Source organism: Aspergillus pseudonomiae, assembly GCF_009193645.1.
Source record: "Aspergillus pseudonomiae strain CBS 119388 unplaced genomic scaffold BDV37scaffold_7, whole genome shotgun sequence".
Taxonomy (NCBI): Eukaryota; Fungi; Ascomycota; class Eurotiomycetes; order Eurotiales; family Aspergillaceae; genus Aspergillus; species Aspergillus pseudonomiae.
The window spans coordinates 305,422-324,301 of NW_022475999.1; the positions used below are offsets into that span (position 1 = coordinate 305,422).

At 49.2% G+C, this 18,880-nt stretch overlaps 5 protein-coding genes across 5 annotated transcripts; 4 read left to right on the top strand and 1 right to left on the bottom strand.

Moving 5' to 3' along the window:
- Positions 1–116: 116 nt before the first annotated feature.
- On the top strand, positions 117–2,899 carry BDV37DRAFT_268632 (putative potassium uptake transporter; the record flags this gene model as incomplete). The annotated part of the gene is made up of 11 exons (XM_032084216.1): positions 117–153; positions 216–336; positions 412–548; positions 609–795; positions 872–996; positions 1,050–1,091; positions 1,153–1,458; positions 1,515–1,629; positions 1,764–2,481; positions 2,533–2,576; positions 2,629–2,899. The coding sequence occupies 11 exons, from the start codon at positions 117–119 to the stop codon at positions 2,897–2,899; spliced, it is 2,103 nt and encodes a 700-aa protein (XP_031945549.1).
- A 629-nt stretch (positions 2,900–3,528) lies between these two features.
- Positions 3,529–6,800, top strand: BDV37DRAFT_239127 (alpha,alpha-trehalase). Its single transcript, XM_032080917.1, has 5 exons — positions 3,529–4,085; positions 4,151–4,223; positions 4,288–4,409; positions 4,475–6,216; positions 6,278–6,800. The coding sequence occupies exons 1-5, from the start codon at positions 3,960–3,962 to the stop codon at positions 6,408–6,410; spliced, it is 2,196 nt and encodes a 731-aa protein (XP_031945550.1). The 5' UTR covers positions 3,529–3,959; the 3' UTR covers positions 6,411–6,800.
- Positions 6,801–7,029: 229 nt separating this feature from the next.
- On the bottom strand, positions 7,030–7,429 carry BDV37DRAFT_279178 (uncharacterized protein; the record flags this gene model as incomplete). Its single annotated transcript, XM_032086273.1, has 2 exons — positions 7,030–7,084; positions 7,152–7,429. 2 exons carry the CDS (start codon positions 7,427–7,429, stop codon positions 7,030–7,032), a joined length of 333 nt encoding a protein of 110 aa, XP_031945551.1.
- A 1,687-nt stretch (positions 7,430–9,116) lies between these two features.
- BDV37DRAFT_239129 (MFS transporter) lies at positions 9,117–11,527 on the top strand. Its single transcript, XM_032080918.1, has 3 exons — positions 9,117–9,919; positions 9,979–10,988; positions 11,065–11,527. The coding sequence occupies exons 1-3, from the start codon at positions 9,544–9,546 to the stop codon at positions 11,359–11,361; spliced, it is 1,683 nt and encodes a 560-aa protein (XP_031945552.1). The 5' UTR covers positions 9,117–9,543; the 3' UTR covers positions 11,362–11,527.
- A 1,586-nt stretch (positions 11,528–13,113) lies between these two features.
- BDV37DRAFT_239132 (uncharacterized protein) lies at positions 13,114–13,732 on the top strand. Its single transcript, XM_032080919.1, has 2 exons — positions 13,114–13,396; positions 13,446–13,732. The coding sequence occupies exon 2, from the start codon at positions 13,503–13,505 to the stop codon at positions 13,683–13,685; it is 183 nt and encodes a 60-aa protein (XP_031945553.1). The 5' UTR covers positions 13,114–13,396; positions 13,446–13,502; the 3' UTR covers positions 13,686–13,732.
- Positions 13,733–18,880: the final 5,148 nt, after the last annotated feature.

The following is an 18,880-nucleotide window of genomic DNA, read 5'->3' on the forward strand; positions in this document are numbered from 1 at the left end:
CCCATGGCCCTGTGCTGCGCTTTTGGTTGCAGCAGCTTCACCCTCGGCGATTCTGGCCCTAGTGTGCCCTAATTTCTGAATATCGATCGCTCCAGCATCAATTGCTTTCAGTCAACATGTGGAAGCCGCCGGTGAATTTCATCACCTTGCATTGTATGTCGGAAGGTTCCGAAGGTGTTTTTGTAACATACTGACTTACTCGCTCACGAGCATAGATACATACATCATTCTCTGCAGCCTATCGGGGATAGTTATACTTTACCCCTATGGCAATTTGCGCGCGATCGATGCATTCTTTTTCGGAGTCAGCTCTGCCACGGTGTCAGGACTTAATGTGTTGGTCTGACCGTTTCCTATAATATTTGAAGAGTGATTACAGAGAAGAATGTCGCTGAGCAACTCTTCGTTCAGTGTGGATCTAAAAGACCTAAAAACATACCAGCAGCTGTTTGTATACTTCATTCCCACCATTTGCAACATGTGCTTCACCAATATCCTTGTGGTGATCGTGCGACTCTACTGGTTTGAGAAACGTTTGAAAGAGACAGGTACTTAACTGGCTCTTTGGTGCTCATATCGGGGATGTACTGAAGCGAATCATCTGATAGCTCCCACTGCCTTTCGCCCAAGTTCACGTTCAATAAATCCTAAGGAGTATGACTATGACCAGGAGGCACAACCCAGAAACCTGAACACCAGCCGTGCCCGGGACTCGGAACAGACTGCCAGAGAGAAAACCAATGTGGACAATGAGCACGTGGCAGGCTCGAGCAAAAGCCAAACAGTGCCAGAAGAGTACGTGAAACCCGTCATCGCTTTGTGCTTATAGCCCTTGGTGTAAAATTTGCTAAACTTCCGATCTTACAAGTAGCCTAACTGACTCGAAGCCTCCAGATGGCCCGGACTCAGATATTATTCAGCCAACTAACCGTCGCATCTCCTTTGCGGACAACAACAAGGCTCTATATATTCCATCTCCACGAGAGCGTGATAGAGGTAAGGAATCTTACTTTTGTCCTGATGACCAAATCGATGCTAAAGAAACAAAGGCCAGCCTATAGTAGAGGTAGACGAAAGAGCAAGCAAAGATGGTACGTTGGTTTATTCCTTCTGTTTGGCAGGAATGATAGACAAATGGCTCATCGACATCAGAGATATCGGAATATGTCGAAAACGACGACGCCAGGTCAGAGATTCGCCGCCGATTAAGGGACACTTCTAATCCGCTCGAACGGGTTGCCTCCTCCCTGTTTGTGCTTGGTTCACAGCCTAGCAAGACTCAAGGCTCTCAGCTTCGCGAAGCTGTCTCCCTATCTAAGAGTTCGAATCTTCCGAGTATTTCAGCAGAAGCGACCCTTGGTAGGAACTCGAAATTCTATAACCTAACTGCTCAAGACCGGGAAAGGTTGGGAGGTATAGAGTATCGGGGTCTCAAGATATTGCTCAAAACTGTGCTGGGTACCGATATTACCCTTGAAGAAGCTATCTGGAAAATTGGACTAACTCTAGAGTAGGGTACTTTTTCGGCCTTCATCTAATTGGTGCAATATGTCTAGTAGGTTGGATACAGTATGCTGCTCCTAAGTACCGGGACTACCTAAAGGAATGTGGGCAGAATCATATCTGGTGGTAAGTGCATCATCGAGCAGTATCATACCTCATATTACCAACCAGGATCATGGGACTATTTGAAGGATTCTCCCATGGCATTCTGGCACGGAATTCAAGAGCCTAGCGTATACTCATATATGTTCACCTTTTAGGGGGTTTTATGCGGCGCAAACGATGGCAAACAACCTGGGGTTCACCCTCACCCCAGACTCCATGGTCAGCTTCCAAGACGCAACTTTTCCCATGCTGATTATGACCTTCTTAGCATATGCTGGGAATAATCTATATCCTGTTTTTCTGCGTCTTATTATTTGGACTACGTACAAATGTACTCCAAAGAACTCGTCGCTCAGAGAACCCTTGGATTACCTCTTGAAGTATCCTCGCCGATGTTATACGCTGCTCTTCCGCAGCAAACCAACTTGGGTTCTCTTTGGGATTATCTTCGTCTTGAACTTCGTCGACGTTCTCTTGATCGTTGTGTTGGATCTGCATAACCCCGCCGTCAACACCCTTTCCGGAGGACCGCGAGTGCTGGCCGCCATCTTCCAAGCCGCATCAGCAAGGCATACGGGGACATCGAGTTTCAACCTTGCCGATGTAAACCCAGCCGTCCAATTCAGCCTACTCGTCATGATGTACATCTCTGTATTCCCTATCGCTATTAGTATGCGTGCGTCCAATACCTACGAAGAACGTTCACTTGGAATGTTTTCCAGCGATGGCGAGGTCGACGAGAGTAGTAACACTACGACTTACGTCTTGTCCCACGTGCGAAACCAACTCAGTTTCGATCTGTGGTACATCTTCCTTGGGATATTCTGTATCTGCGTTGCCGAATCGAACAGGATCATGGATCCTTCTGAGCCGGTAAGGTCGTCTTCAATGTTCAGATATAGAGCAAAGGTTGATGAAGAACAGGGGCTCACTGTCTTTGCCATCTTCTTCGAGGCTATTTCTGCATAGTAAGCTACTGGGCTCCCGAGACTACTCCAGAGAGGTGTTAATGTTTTATAGCGCAAATGTCGGCCTCAGCTTGGGCTATCCGGGCGTCAATACTTCTTTGAGTGGGCAGCTGTCGACTTTCAGTAAAGTCGTTGTCTGCCTTATGATGATTCGAGGAAAGAACCGCGGACTACCCTATCAGTTAGATCGGGCTATTCAACTTCCCAACGAAGGCTTGGTTGATGACCAAGTGGATTCTGGGTCAGACAATCTGTATACGGACGGCAAATTGGATCCGATGGATGTCCGAGACCTGAAAGTGAAACGGCATCACACCAAATAGCATCGGTTTTGGATCACACGACGATACATCGCCCGAATAGACACCCACACATGTTTTAGAGCGAATGGATTCTGATAGACAGCAAAGAATTACCACTTGGTGGCCTACGATCCCTCCCCCTTGACAGTAGAGCGATGAAACCCGGCTAACTAGTGTAAGCGAAGCACTTAGTAAAGGAAATGTATTGTGTAAGGTAACCCAAGGGAGAATAAAGGAATTCGATAGATAAGACGAAAGGAGCGCGTGATGTCGTCTGACTCCAATAGTGCTGAATCTACGAAGCAACGTGAAACTTAAAGGCCGAGATAAGAATGCACAGATAATAAAATCCTCGTGCCCGTTGGGAGGGGGTTGGCCGTGCGAATAAGTGTCAGCTGCAAGTTATGGATTAAATTAATCAATGGAAGAAAGCTTCTGTCTTTGAATTTTTATGGGTCGGTGGAGCGATGACATTGGGTATGCCGTCATAACCTTTCGGCTGGCACTGCTGCCCTGCTGGTTGAACTGGACGGCTTCTTTCTGGAAGATACAACTTGGATACTCCCTTAAAATCAATCACGAGTCAGGAGGAGCACGGGATTTTTCTGGTTTCATCTTTTCTACACCGCTATGTCTTGGGAAAAAGCAAAGGGGGAGAAAGAGTCGTCCCACGGAGGAAAGATTCTCGAATAGATTTCAATAGATTCATTCCTTAGTGTTGTGACGTCGCAGGACCCATTTAAATCCTACTAAAAAAGGATGCCAACAATCGCACTAGAGCTGTGGCCAATTTGCGAAGAGATGCCTATGAATTGTTCTTTATTCCTAAATCAATCGCCTTCACCTTCAACTTCTTTGTCCAACTCTTTCCTATAGTTACCGATCCTAGTTACTAAATACCAAACGAATTCTCGAACGACCCGTTGAATACCGCCTGAACGCCACAATACCGACCTTGTGTGTCCATTGGTTTTGCTCCGCCAAACATCCTTGTTCTCCCGAAACCCTTTCATAATATTTTCCCCCCGATTTCCCATTGCTCTCTTCCCTCCCTTTCGATCCTCCCAGAAATCTGTAGACGATGAGCTCGTCAAATGGGAACCACCGCAGACAGGACTCCATAGATCCCTTTTCTCATCCCGACATCTATTATGGTGACGAGGAAGCCAACGCGCGCATCAAGGATCGCAGACGTGCGTTCTCAACGGTGAGTAGGGGACCCCGGAGTTAAGGCCAACCATGTCAACTAACCATCCCGGGTGTGTATGACAGAACCTGAACCAATTCAATCGCCAGGATATCCAGAATTTCCTTGGGGGAATTCCGGCAAGAAGAGGAAGTCACGGTAGGTGCTTTTCTCTTATCTGTAGCGACCCTGAGTCAGGTATACTGACGGACGTGGTCTACAGATGAGATTTCGGCTCAACCCCGCAAATTCCTTATTGATGTCGAACAAACGTTGGAGAACCTTTTGGAAAGGGAGGATACGGACAGGAACATGCAGATAACCATTGAGGATGTAGGACCCAAGGTGCGTGGTTTGGTGATCCGTTGAGCTGCTCTGCCCCGCCATGCCAATACTCACCCGCGATACAGGTGCTTTCCCTCGGGACCGCAGCGTCTTCCGGATACAACAAATTCGATGTGCGAGGAACGTACATGCTTTCCAACCTCCTGCAGGAACTTACCATTGCTAAGGACTATGGCCGCAAGGTCATTGTCCTTGACGAGGCTCGTCTGAGCGAAAACCCGGTCGCTCGTCTCTCTCGTCTCATTAAGAATTCTTTCTGGAACGCCCTGACTCGGCGGATCGATGGTTCCAATATCGAGGTAGCGGGTCGAGATCCCAAGGATTGGACGGACGATCCACGACCCCGTATCTATGTCCCACCGGGTGCTCCTGAGCAGCTGGAGTATTACAGAGGGATTGCTAAGGCACACCCAGAACTTCGTCTGGATGTGCAGGTACTGGAGACAGATATCACTCCGGAGTATGTGAAGGATCTCAACAGTAAACCCGGTCTTCTCGCCTTGGCAATGGAGAAGAAGTACGATGAAGCTACCCAGAAAATCGAATATTCCGGGGTGCCATTTGTCGTTCCTGGAGGACGGTTCAATGAGCTGTATGGATGGGACAGTTATATGGAGTCTCTGGGGCTGTTGGTCAGCAACAGAGTGGATTTAGCGAAGTCCATGGTGATCAACTTCTGTTTCTGTATTAAACATTATGGAAAGATCCTGAATGCCAACCGGTCCTATTACCTGCTACGCTCCCAGCCGCCATTCTTGACTGATATGGCTCTGAGAGTGTATGAGCGGATTAAGGGCGAACCCGATGCTCTGGAGTTCCTACGGACTTCGATCCTCGCTGCGATCAAGGAATACTATAGTGTCTGGACCGCCGAGCCACGGTTTGATCCAGTTTCTGGCCTGTCGCGGTATCGCCCCGAAGGGATGGGCGTACCGCCAGAAACTGAACCAACGCACTTCATCCATCTACTAACACCCTATGCTGAGAAGCATGGCATGCAATTTGATGACTTCGTTCAAGCTTACAATAACGGCCTTGTTAAGGAGCCGGAGCTTGACGAGTACTTTTTGCATGATAGGGCTGTCCGAGAATCTGGTCATGACACAAGCTACCGTTTGGAGAGGGTTTGTGCCAATATCGCTACAGTTGATTTGAACTCTCTCCTTTATAAGTACGAGGTGGACATCGCTCGTATAATCCGGACTTATTTCAAGGATAGACTAGAGATCCCCCCTGAGTTCCGTACTGAACAGTCAAAGGACATTGCAAGTGAGTCCTCATCTGTATGGGACCGCAGGGCCAGAAGAAGAAAAATGAGAATGGACTCCTATCTGTGGGATGAAGAAAAGGGGATGTATTTCGACTACGACACAGATAAGCAAGAGCGGACCAATTATGAGAGCGCCACAACCTTCTGGACAATGTGGGCAGGTCTCGCCACCCCTCAACAGGCGTCGGAACTGGTCAGCAAGGCCCTTCCGAAGTTTGAGGCCTACGGCGGCCTGGTTTCAGGTACTGAAGAATCGCGTGGTGTTATCAGTCTAGCTCGACCGAACCGGCAGTGGGACTATCCTTATGGATGGGCACCGCAGCAGATGCTGGCATGGACAGGACTGCTCCGCTACGGCTACCAGGAGGAAGCCGAGCGACTAGCATACAAATGGCTATACATGATCACGAAAGCTTTTGTTGACTTCAACGGCGTTGTCGTCGAGAAGTACGACGTCACTCGGCCGATTGACCCTCACCGGGTCGATGCTGAATACGGAAACCAAGGTGTAGATTTCAAGGGTGCACCTCGTGAAGGGTAAGATGCTTCTTGTCTTCAAGGCTCTCGATAGACATCTACTAACGGAGTCGACTTCTAGGTTCGGTTGGGTCAACGCCAGCTTTGTCTATGGGTTGGAAATTCTTAACGCTCACCAGCGGCGTGCCCTTGGGGCCATTACCCCATATGAAACCTACAACAAAGCTGTAGCAATCCAGAACGACAGCGAGTAGGTTCTTATGACTTGAACGTTGCATGAGGCACGTGTTGTTTTTGTTTCCGTTTGTATACGTTTTGCGGCCGTCATTGCTTCCGAAGGACCCGAAAAGTCGAGATTTTGGAGTCGGCAACAAAATTATACAGTTGTGATAGTATATAGTGCGGTCTCAAATCTTCTCTTTTCATTTCTTTTTCTGATTTAAGTCATTTCTTTGGGGTTCAAGAAAAGAAATGGGATGGGAATAGAAACTGGCTTACTCCGTACACTTTGAGGGTACTTTTACGAGCTATGATCCAGCTACGAATGATACAGGCGCCAATTCTTTGTTTTTTTTAGCTTGGCGAATTTAACTTTTGATATATATATCTCGTGTCTAGCAACCGTTTAATGAAGCATTTTTGGGATCTCATTTCCTTTCGTTTGGGGGGGGGTTTTCTTCTCCAACACGCGGTAGTTATGCTTGGGTGATAGACCCGGCTCTCGACTGTGAGATAGAAGATAGACATACACAGCCTTGACTGTTTCAATATAAAACCTAATGATTTAGTCTAATCTTGAAACACTCCCAAAAACACAGATCCTAGCACAGATAAGCTCCAAAACACAAGCGTACGACGACAGTCGGCTACGACTCAAAAATCCTCCATTCTATAAACACCATAGGAAGGCTGCTCATACGGATGAGCCCTAGAGAATGCACGAGACGAGATAAGCGAGAATAAACACCCTCCATGAAAATTCAACAAGGACTCACTTCTTCAGTGCCTCAACAGCTTTCCGGGCAATATCCTCACTAGCGCACAATGCCTCTACCCTGACCTCCTCCGTAGTCTCCAGTTCCCCCACCTTCCCAATGTGCGGATTCGCTGCGTCCCCAGGACGAAACTGGGAGGTGCCTGGAGTGGTCCAGCAGCACTCCGTGTAGTTCCCTTGGCCGGGGTAACGGCCCGCACCTGCAGAAAAGATCGCTGTCTTGCAGGCTGGCACGGCGGAGGGGGGAGCGAAGAATACAAGTCTGAATCGGGGGGACATTTTTGAGCATATAGTGTGGTTAAGGGACAGGATGTAATGTTGAGGTTTCACGGTTGTGTTGATGTGGGGTCGTTGTTGTTTGGTCTGGACTGTTGGTGGTTAATGGGAATGCATAAGTAGCGATATTGTGGTTTTCTGCCATATTGGTCTTCTATATGAATGTGCGCCAATCAGTTGCGCTCTCTATTCCTGGTAACGGGTTTGGAATGGCAAATAAGATGCATGGGAAGTATAAAGAAGGCTTTCCCCGTATATGGTGGTGGTGGTGGCAGGCCATTGGATCCTCGACTGTTGCTGTTGGGCACCGATGCAGACGGGGCGGAGAGGGGGAACAGAATCCCTTGTTGTTTGTCGGGATAGTGCTCAAATGGCGTTTTGCATCTACCTTGGTAGCAGTTCATGGTTCACGTTCAAATAAGTGCCTTTAATTTTCATTGTGTCCAAGCCACTTGTGAAACATACATGCAGTATTCCAGATGGGGGTATGATTTTGGGACAGTCTCAAATGAGGGGTTAGATTCTATTTATGATATTATTGTTTACGGCATGGTAAAATTCTTGAAATAAATTAACTGGACGCACTGAGTAAGGCCTGTGGTGAAGGCATCTGGGCGTTTAGGGCAATGTTCTCATTGGTCTTGAGAGGTTCGGAGGTCATTATAGATGAGCTACAGAGTATAACCGGCTGATCTACGGACACTACACTAGCTTTCATTGTAGGTTAATTCTTGGGTTCTGACCCTGGTGCCTGCCGAGTCTTTCTCTATTTGTTAGCTGCTTGATCTGCGACTTGAAGGGTTGATCCATGCCTAAGACGTATATTTGTGGGCTCTTCTAGTTTTTGTCCAACAATTCTTTGATGATGGCCGTGACTCGTATGATATTCGTCACCGGGAATGTTAGATCTACAAAATCAACCTTAATAAGAAGGGATTAGTCCAGCTTCCATGTTAAGAGCATTGGGATGGAGCTATAGTTAGCCGTCGCATGGTGTTCTTGATCTGGCCGCTGTGGACTGAAAGGGGGTAAAGAAGGTAGAGGCAACTACATCCAGGTAAGCCATCGGCGTGTCTCTTCTAGTCTTTCACTAGTATATAGCATATAACAACTTCTAGTGTTGTCCGGGGTAGGAATGCTTGACCTCGGTAAACATGGTCAGGGCGCAACAGAACCCGCAAGCGGGGCCCGACATGGCTGCCGACTGGAGGGCCGGATGGAACGGCACGTCGTTACTTCATTGTGACTGGATATCTTGACCTACATTCGGTTCCACATTCCTTTACTCCATTAATACTCTGGAGTAGGCGGAGAGGGTTGCCAGCAGCCATGAATTGCCCTATCCATGATTCTATACGGTGCTTGAATGACACCATAGAAACCTTCTAAAAGTTGTCACTTACCTAAAGTTGAATACTACTTTGCGGATAAATATCCGAAATTGGATCAATATGAATCATACTCTAGAAATCCTCAAAACTCACCCTTGTGAGGGACCAGATACACCGAGACTGCGAAGACCTACCTACTCCGGGGTATAACGGCGCTAGGGTTATCAGAAGTTTCAGTGCATACCTGCACTCCTGGAGATCAGCACGACCCGCGTTGGAGAGGGGTTTAGCATCGGCCATCTACACCTGCCTTTTTGATAATAATTGCTGATAAAAAAAAAAAAAAAGAAATATCCTACAAGCGTTGCAGCTTCCAAATTCAATCAACTTTCTTTTTTTCTCCCTGTTTGCCTCTTCTAATCCTTTTGCTTCGCTCGTCTGTCTTTCCGCTCACCTCTTTTTCGATGTCCGATAGGAGGATGATAATAGAGCATATCGCTATCCTTATATCTCGCTAATTAGATTTTCACGCTGCAAAGCGTTGACACAGGCGTGTCATTTTATCTACTGCTCGCCGTTGTCTTTCTTTTTGGGCCGCTGTGAGGCTCAGTTGACTCCTTGGAATCATCGCCACCCTAGACGTGTCACACAGAGAGAGGTGTAACTGGCAAATTCAGCTCTTGATATGCGTCAACCATAATCAAATCACATCTCTCCCCAAAAGTGAACTCTTTATTGAATTTATGCGCAAGACAAACATTCTCAAGATATCAGCAACGCTGAACCATGGAAAAAGAAGGCACATCTGCGGGTATACCGCCAGATTATGCTCCTAGAGAGCGTGAGAGGCACACGATGGAACCACCACAAAGGAATACCGCAGATACGGATAGTGATTTCCAGTCCATATCACCTGAGGACCGTCCACCTCAAGCATTTGAAGGAAAAGATGAAGAATGTCGCCATTCCTCTTCTTCGGGCACAAACCGCGATACTGCGGTTGTGGTGCCGAGGCCAAATCGCAGAGGACTCTTTGGGCAATTCACGCTCCTGGCTGAAGTTGAAAACCCGAAGACTTATTCTCGGAAGAAGAAATGGTTCATCACTTTCATTGTTGCGTGGGCAGGAGCCACAGCCCCGATGGGAAGCGCAATACTCTTTCGTAAGTCGATGCCCTTTTTATGCTGGTCTTGATGGGACACGGTTATTTACCGCGTCTAGCTGCCCTCTCTCAGGTCACCAAAGAGTTGAGCTCGACAACCACGGTGGCGAACCTTAATATATCTTTGTACATGCTTAGTATGTCAATTTTTCCATTATGGTGGTCATCTTTTAGTGAACGGCTGGGGCGACGGACGATATACCTTGCATCCTTTTGCCTCTTCGTGGTATTCAATGTACTCTGTGCTATTTCCAAATCGATGGCCATGCTTATTGTCATGCGGATGCTCAGTGGTGGGGCTTCAGCTTCGGTCCAAGCGGTCGGAGCAGGGACAATCGCGGACCTATGGGAATCTCAAGAGAGAGGCCGTGCGATGGGAATATTCTACCTTGGCCCATTATGCGGTCCGTTGGTGGCTCCTATAGTTGGGGGTGCTTTGGCTCAACGGTGGAAGTGGAGGAGTACGTTATGGTTCCTAGCAGCTTATGGAGGCATAACCGTCGCGTTCATATTTCTCGCCCTCCCAGAGACGTTGATATCAGCGAAGTCCCCTAGTCCCAATACAAGTAGCGAGCAACAGGAACCGATTGGGCGTCGGCTGAGCCGAGTCTCTTCCAGGCAGGTTGTGGGGTTCACCACAAAGTGGCTGAAGGTCCTCAAGATGGCTCTCATCGATCCTCTGAAAATTGTGCTTTATCTTCGATACCCACCAGTCTTACTAACGGTATACTACGCGAGTATCACTTTTGGCTCTCTTTATGTGTTGAATGTCAGTGTTGAACACACTTTCGGGAGCGATCCATACAACTTCACTACGATCCTTGTCGGACTGCTCTATATCCCAAACTCTTTGGGCTATGTTGTAGCCAGTACATTTGGAGGACGATGGATGGACAATATCATGCAGCGGGAAGCCAAGAAGGCACAAAGATACGATGAGAATGGCAATCTAATCTACCACCCCGAAGACCGCATGCGTGAGAATGCCTGGCTGGGTGCTCTTTTGTATCCTGCTGCGTTGATTTGGTATGGCTGGACCGCAGATCGGGGTGTATTTTGGCTTGCGCCGGTATGATGTTCATTTCTTTTCCCCCTCTCGTATCCCGTGCTCTATGGCTAGAGGAACTAACGAGCTATTTCTGCAGATGATTGCAAATTTTTTCTTTGGCATAGGATCCATGCTTATTTTTAGCATGGCAACGACGATGTTGACGGAATTTATGCCCAAGAAGGCTTCCTCGGGGGTTGCACTGAATAACTTCATGCGGAACATCTTCTCCTGTGTCGGTTCTTTGGTAACAGCTCCTATCATTGACGCCATTGGTAACGGATGGTTGTTTACTATACTGGGGATTGTTGCCTTTCTAAGCAGCTCTGTTCTGTTCGCGATGAAGGTCTTCGGGCCTCGCTGGAGAAAGTCAATGGATGCACTCAGGCATTGACAAGATTCATGGAGTCCAGCTGTCTAATTGTGGGCCTTGAGAAGGCGTGGCATTCTAGAACTTTCCAAAAGATTATTCTTCTTCTCTTGTCCATTGTCATGTTGGGCTGTTGGTATGCATTGTCATAAACATGGTATGCATTCTGTATTTAGCAGCTACTTTTTTTTTGTTGCAGGATCGTCATCGCTCACATCTCACTTCTTTGGAAGAAGCAAAACCAAGTACATAAGGCTGGAACTGTGGATATGTCACATGGTTGGTCTGGATAATCACTGTTATGCTCCCTGGATGATGTTACTGTTTAAAGATACCCAAGGCACGATTCATGTTATTTTTAGAGTCAATGTGAAGGTGAATGTTGTGAGATACCTAAAATGGGAATGTAACCTGTTCCTGCCCTCTCATCATAGGCCCGTGGGACAACTCAGTGGGCAGCATCAAGTACGGAGTCTCCTGTAAATAGAGTTCATTGGGAGCAAAGGTAGCTGCCAACCGTGATTCACAATCAGTTCTTCCAATTTCCTCCCAATTTCCATCCCAGCGACTATACCGCTGCTTATTTCCCCTCACCCAATTCAGAGCCAGCCAACAGGGCGAGACAACGAGCAGAATGGAGACAAATCTGACCTGTCTTAGTTTCGCTTTATTGTTGTCTAGGTGATGTTATTCAGTTATTGTACCCACATGCTGCCTGAGACGGATGTTCGAGGTGCATGAAATGGAGTCGATGATTCTCCCGTATATTCTCGATATAGATCGTGGAACTACGAACTAGGCCTATAACAGAAGCCACGCATTGACCCGAGAAGCGCTAGAGTAGCTCGGACCAAGATGGCGAAATGCGTAACAAAGCCATAGGCCATTATTCTTCTGCAGTAACTTACTGGCATGGTTCTCAGGGTCAGGCGATGGTACGCAAGGATTCACGTAAGGCAAAAGTACATATCTGGGCCGCTGCATTGAGCGCCGTGTGATGACGTTCGGGTTCTACACCTTACTATTGGCCCGTGAAGATCATCCCTATGCGATGAAGGTTCTCGACGGTGTCAGATTCTCCCTTACGCCGTAAACGCTCCGCAGCAGTGCCTCGCCCATGCATGTTACGTCAGGGCATCCATGATGCTTTGCACCCCATCGACCAGCCGGGCTCGACGGTACCGCAGAGGTCTAGGGTAGTCGATTAGATGTAGCTGCTAGCTGTCCGACTCTGACTGGCAGCTTTAATCTCGCGGCGATAGATCTGTCGCGATGTGAAAGGGGCATTGGCCCGTCGAACGCTAGCTGTCCACCGTGGGATGGATCTCGATGAGGGCGTTGTCCACGGTGTGGAGGGGTTAGTTGCTAGCAGCTTCAATTCTTAGCCAAGGAACGTATCTAGTCTAGCGTTGTTGGTTTGGTACGTTCGCGAAATTTAGTGATTCTGTTTGTGATTCTTCCGATATCGATGGATCTGCTTGTGGGCGCACCGACAGCCATTCACCGGCCGCCAGAACAGCGCGCCTCACTTTCTTTGTGGATGCGACAGGCCATCGGTCACTCCACTCTGTAATGATCCTTTTTCGGCTGATTTTCGTTTGGTTCTTTTGCAATTGCGTTCATCGAATTGTATTTTTCTTCCCTTGCGCGTAAGATCATAGGATCAAATGTTAATTGTAAGGTTGCTTTGACTTGTGACTCTGCGATAAATGCCGACGTCCAATTGATGAGGAACGGGAAGAAGCCGTGTTGTGGTTACGGTTACAAAACAGTGACCTCCACTAATCTCCATTCGGCGGTCCAGTGATCAACGGCACTTGCTGAATTGTTCGTTTGTGGAGAAAGTAACTAAACTTCTCTCTGTGTTTCATCCTTCTCCCATCACTTGCCTCCCACCCTAAGGGTTGTTGCTACAGTAATTCGAGGGTCCGCCCTGTTCCATCTGCCTTAGCTGCAGTAAATCCCTCCCTAATGGTTAGGGTTATTATGGCCCGGACCCATTGGGACGCTGCGTCCAATTTGCTGCCGCTGCCCGGAGCAGGCGTCGGGCAGAAATCCTCTGATTGATTAGCAGAGATACAGCATACGGAGTACACAGAATGAAGTACGGAGTACTAATGGTTTCTAGCATCATTCTTGCGTCTCGCCTCCATCTCTAATGCTAGATGGTTGGCGTTTCGCTGCCCATTCACGGAAAATTCCAATATTGGTTGGCTGTAATCGTTTGCGTTGGTCTGGTATCGACCATTAGCCTGACTTTTCTATACCAGTCCTTTTTGGCCGCCCTGGTGGTTTTCACCATGACGCGTCGGTTAGCCTCCAGTCCAAATGGAGGGTCTGTGGAGTAAAAACAGAAGGGCAGAAAGACCCCATAACAAGGAAAAAAGAAAAGAAAAAAAAAAGAACAAAAAAAAGCCAATTCCAACCGATCAGTGGCACCACCCCCACTTATACTACAGATTGTATGGAGTACCCAATTTTCTATTCTGAGCATGGTGCTTCTCTTTCTGGGTCATCTACTCCTCACCAGGCCCGCCGCCACTGCTTGCTACTGCAAGCTTCTCATGCAGATGACAGTCTTCCGGTTTTCTCCCTGCCCCAGTGATGCTTGCCGGAAATACGCCCACTTTCTATGTCTGTCCACAGTGTTATGGGACCCGTGAGACGTGGCCCAATAAGAGATTATGCCGTTGGGCAGTTCGTCAATGATGTCCCCAACCCCCATGCCCGAACTGCAGCTTGAAATTGTCCCGTCCAACTGGGTCGTGGATGAAGTTCGATACGTCGCCTCGCTTGGCTCTCGGAAAGGATTGTTTGCGGACTGGCGCACATTTGCTGCTTGTACTTTTTCGCCTTCAAGCCAATACGTCAGGGTCTGCCCGAACCTGACCTTTCACATTCCATATCGGTTCATACTCCATTTTGATCCGTCGCCCCCCTGTTCTTTTCTTTTCTTATTCCCTTTGCCCCTGGCCCTGCCTAGACCCCAACAGACGGGTGGTCAAAGCTCCCTCAATTGATCTATATCTAGTGCCCAGTTCCCACTCTAATTGAGGCCATACAGATTTGTACAACACCACTGATCCGATGCTATGGCCAAGAAAGGAGGAAAGAACAAGAAGAAGAATAACAACAACAATAACAACAAGCAAAGACTACCAGTAAACGACAATCAACTATCAAACCCAGAGAACAGCCCTACTATCGAGCCCGCCCCGGACACGGCGGTTGAATCTGCAGAAAATGGGGAAACCGATCCAGTATGCACAACTTCCCAAATTTGAGTACCAGACTTTCGAGCGTCAATATCAGACCTTCGACCGTCAGACTTTTCAGTTTTCATTTTATCCTGTCGCTTCTACATCAACAGACGATCTGACACCTGACAATGTTCAGGGCAACAACCCCGCTGAAGCAGGCAATGTTCCAGAAGAAGGATCAAGTAGTTCCCCGGCTGACACTGCATCATCCCCTGAGGCTGCAGGTAAGCTCATACATAAACTTTCCCTTTATCCACTATCTTGTGTGGTCCATAATTATTGACGCCTGCCCTTATCTTGATCACTTTGTTGCTAGCGATGGCCACTGTCTTATTGTGGTTTCCTTACTAAACATCTGTAGGTTCTTCTGAAGCGACAACGCCGTCCGCCGGTCCCGTAGAAACCCCCGGCGAGGCTGCTGCTGAGCCAGTCGAAGAAAAAGGAGAGCCGGCTGCAGAAACCAACGACGCAACCCAAACGCCCGAGGATGAGAGCGCCTCAGACGACAAGAAAGACGAGCCGCCAGCTGAGGACTCGGCTCAGCATGCAGAAGCGGAGCAAGATGCTACAGAGGCTTTGAATCCAAGCGCACCAGAGCAGGATTCTCAAGAGCCGAAGAATGGTACGCTTCAGACAATGCCAGTGCATATAGTCAGCTGACCTTACTTCTAGATACTGATATCTCAGAAGACGGTCCTTCTACTGACTCAGATACACCCACACCCGAAAATGAAGAAGTTGCGGAACAAGTAGGTGAAGATGCTAAGGCAGAAGAAGAATCAGCAGGCAAAGAGAGTGACCTTGACAAGGGCTCTAAAGAGACCGAGCCAGTACCGGCTCTTCCTGAAGAGGAAACAAATGGCCCACCTACAGATGCTGGAGCTACTCCGCAGCCTGCAGATGAGCCCGCAGATCCCGATGAGACAGGCAACACTTCGTCCGATGGTCCAGCGACAGATTCAAGTACCAAAGATCATCCACCTGACCCTGCTCCTGAAACCGAAACATCAACCGATAAGGCGTCAACAGATGAGCCGACAGCTACAGAGACTCAAGAGGAAAGTACAGCTTCCGCCAACCCTGGTATTGACACCGAACCAAACCTAGCAGAGTCTACGGATACAGTAGAGTCGGGTTCTGGAGAAACGGTGGTTGATGAAGCTGCCGCGGACGGGGAGAGTAAAGAGAGTCCCCCAGCAGAACCTGTGGAAGACGTACCCGCTATCGAAGAGCCTGCGCCTGTGGATACCAATGAAGGCGCTGTCTCAGGCAAAGGCAAGAAGGGAAAGAAGAACAAGAAAAAGAAGAAGAAGGGCGCTGCCACCGTGGAAGAGCCTCCCTCCACACCTCCGCCTCGGGAATCGGAACCGGAACCGGTCGAGAATCCTGTTGCCGCTGAAGCAGAAGTCGAACCTGAGATCAAAGAAACAGAAACGGAAGCGGCAACAAGTACATCAAACGAGACAAACGACAACGCAGAAGACGCTACTGAAACCGGTCCATCTCCCAATGAAGACCAAGCCGATTCTGGAGCCGATGCTGATACGGACGATAAGAATCCTGAACCTGCGGCAGAGGAGCCCACTACTGAAGAGCCCGTTACTGGTGATACTTCTATGAATAAGCCTAGCGATGGATCTGATGCCCCGGAAGATGCCGAACATGTCGCAGATGCCTCTGAAGAACCGCCAGCCGAGTCATCTCCAGAAAACGGAACTCCTAAAGCAGAAGAATCACCGGAGACGGTACCTGAGGAACCGCCAAAAGAGGAGCTAACGGAGGATACTGCACCTGAGGTGGATGAGGGTAATGCTGGTGAAGCGGCTCCAGAGATCTCTGCAACCGACAAAAAGCCTTCTGAAGAAGAAAGCCCGGTTGAAGAGCTGGCCAACACGGAACCTGCTGAACAAGCACTGGCTGATGAGGGAGTAGACGAGGCAACAGCAGAGCCCACGGCTGAGGAAACTCCTGCAGAAGTTCCGGTCAATATCGAAGAAGCAGCAAGCGATGAACCTACTTCTGACGCAGAAGGTTCCGGGGAAGCACTATTTGAAACCCCAGCTATTACACCAGAGCCACAAGAAGATCTAGTGGAAGAAGACAAGGAAGTAGAGGAGGCCTCGGAGGAACCCTCCCCAGCTAATGACGCTCCTGTGGAGAAGTCCGACGATCAGAAGGCTTTGTTGGGGGAAGTTGATGCCTCCAAGGAAAATCCTACTACAGATTCGCCGGAAGAAACAGTCTCGGAAGAGCTGGTCACTGTGGAGGAGCCTCAGGCCGATGATCCTTCTCCTGTCACTGAAACTGTTGCAGCAGAGCCTGCTCCAACGGAAGAGCCTCATGTTACCGAAGAAGCTCCTGTCACCGAGGAACCTGCTGCTGCCGAAGACGTCCTTGTCGAGGAAGCGCCTGCTGCCAAAGAAGCTCCACCTACTGAACCCGCTGTTACTGAAGAGGCTCCTATTGAAGAAGCCCCTGTCGAAGAAACGCCTCTCGCAGAAGAAGTCCCTACTGTCGAGGAAGCTCCCGAGCCATCCACTATTGAAGAAGCTCCCGTGGCTGAACCTGCTGCCATTGAAGAGGTTCACGTTGAAGCCCTTGTCGAAGAATCACCTGTTGCTGATGAGCAACTTGCAGCTAAGGAAGTGCCTTCTGAAGAAACCCCTGTTGCTGAAGAACCTCCCGCGGTTGAGGATGAGTCTGTTGAGGAAGTATCTACTCCTAAAACAGAACGTGTTATCGAAGAAACTCCTGCTGTTGAGGAGCCTGCTGTTGTTGAAGAAATCTCTGCTGAAGAAGTACCTGTTGAAGAAGCCCCACTTCCTGAGGAACCTGCTGCTGTCGAAGTTCCTGTTGCAGAAGCTCCAGCTCCTGAAACCCCAGTTCTTGAGGAGCCTGCTGTTGTTGAGGAAGTACCTGCTGAAAAAGTACCTGTCGAAGAAGCTCCTGCTCCCGAAGCTTCGATCCCTGAGGAGCCTGCTGCCGTTGAGGAAGTTCTGGTTGAGGAAACGCCTGCTCTGGAAGCTCCAGTTCCTGGGGGGTCTGTTGCTGCTGAAGAAGTGCCCGCGTCATCTGTATCGAGAGGAGTCCCCGTTGATGAAGTCTCAGAGGTTGAAGAGGTCCCGGTAGAAGAGGCTCCCGCTGAAGAAACCCCTGCCACTGTAGAGCCTACTGTTGCCGATGAAGTCCCTCCCGCTGAGGCTCCTATCCAACCCGCTCCGGAAAACACTCCAGCTGAAGAACCTGAGCCGGCTGAGGAACCCGCAGCGGACCCTCCAGTCGTTGAGTCTGCACCAGCTGATCCTATTATCATTGAACGCGCCCCCGTCAGCGATGAGACACCTCCTGAAGATTCTGTTACCGATGAACCAACTGTCGGAGAGGCACCTGCAGAAGAGCCAGTACTTGAAGATCCAGCTGCTGAAAGAGAGTTGTCCGAAGAGGCGACAGATCCTACAAGCGAATACCCAGATACTGTTGACTCACTCAAAGATGACCCCTCGACTACAACCGAAGCCGCCGCTGGAATTGCAGCTGGAGCTGCCGCCGGAGCTGCCGCCGCCGGTTTGGCTCATGGCCACAGAAAGAAAAAGCGACGAACAGCCGACATGGACCGTGAGCGTGGTCATTCCAAGAGCTCATCTGACGAATATCCGCCTCGGCTGGAACGACAGAAGAGTACTAAACGCGGCGGTATCTTTACAAACCGGTGGGCAGAAGCCTTGGATGAGGCGAAGCGGCAGCATGAGAAGAAGGTCAGACATGAAGAGAGACGGAAAGAGAAGACGGTTGTAGTGGAAAGGGAGCAACGTCGTTCATCAGGACGCGAAAAAGAGCACGAGCGCGTGAGACGGTCCGAACGTTCTGAGCGTTCTACAAGAGAAAAAGAACCTGTGCCTGTCAAGACAAGCACAAAGGCTTCAGAGCACTCTAGCGGCAGGGATCGCGAGCGAAGCGGAAGCTCCTCATCAAGACACGCGCACCCCTCAGCGCCTCAGCCCAGGGCTTTCCTGAAGTACATGACATCAGGGGAGTCAGACACCAAACCCCTACTGAAAATAAGCGGTGACAAAGCTGCCGCAAATATCTATGAGCCTCATAGGAGATCTTCCACGAGCCGCTCCCATGGTCACCGTCACTCTCACGAAGGACGAGGCACCACTGAACGCTCCAGCGGATCTCATCAGACCGAAGAAGAAGATCGGGCTCGACGTGAAGCTCGCAGAGCTCGCAGAAAGGCCGAAGAAGAAGAGCATGCAACGCCGAAGGAAGAACCTGAGCAA

Coding starts and splice junctions, on each gene's coding strand:
- BDV37DRAFT_239132 (XM_032080919.1), top strand. CDS start 13,503: ATGGTTGGCGTTTCGCTGCCCATTCACGGAAAATTCCAATATTGGTTG.
- BDV37DRAFT_239129 (XM_032080918.1), top strand. CDS start 9,544: ATGGAAAAAGAAGGCACATCTGCGGGTATACCGCCAGATTATGCTCCT. Junction 9,920..9,978: donor GGGAAGCGCAATACTCTTTC/GTAAGTCGATGC, acceptor TACCGCGTCTAG/CTGCCCTCTCTCAGGTCACC. Junction 10,989..11,064: donor GTGTATTTTGGCTTGCGCCG/GTATGATGTTCA, acceptor CTATTTCTGCAG/ATGATTGCAAATTTTTTCTT.
- BDV37DRAFT_239127 (XM_032080917.1), top strand. CDS start 3,960: ATGAGCTCGTCAAATGGGAACCACCGCAGACAGGACTCCATAGATCCC. Junction 4,224..4,287: donor GGCAAGAAGAGGAAGTCACG/GTAGGTGCTTTT, acceptor CGTGGTCTACAG/ATGAGATTTCGGCTCAACCC. Junction 6,217..6,277: donor AAGGGTGCACCTCGTGAAGG/GTAAGATGCTTC, acceptor GTCGACTTCTAG/GTTCGGTTGGGTCAACGCCA.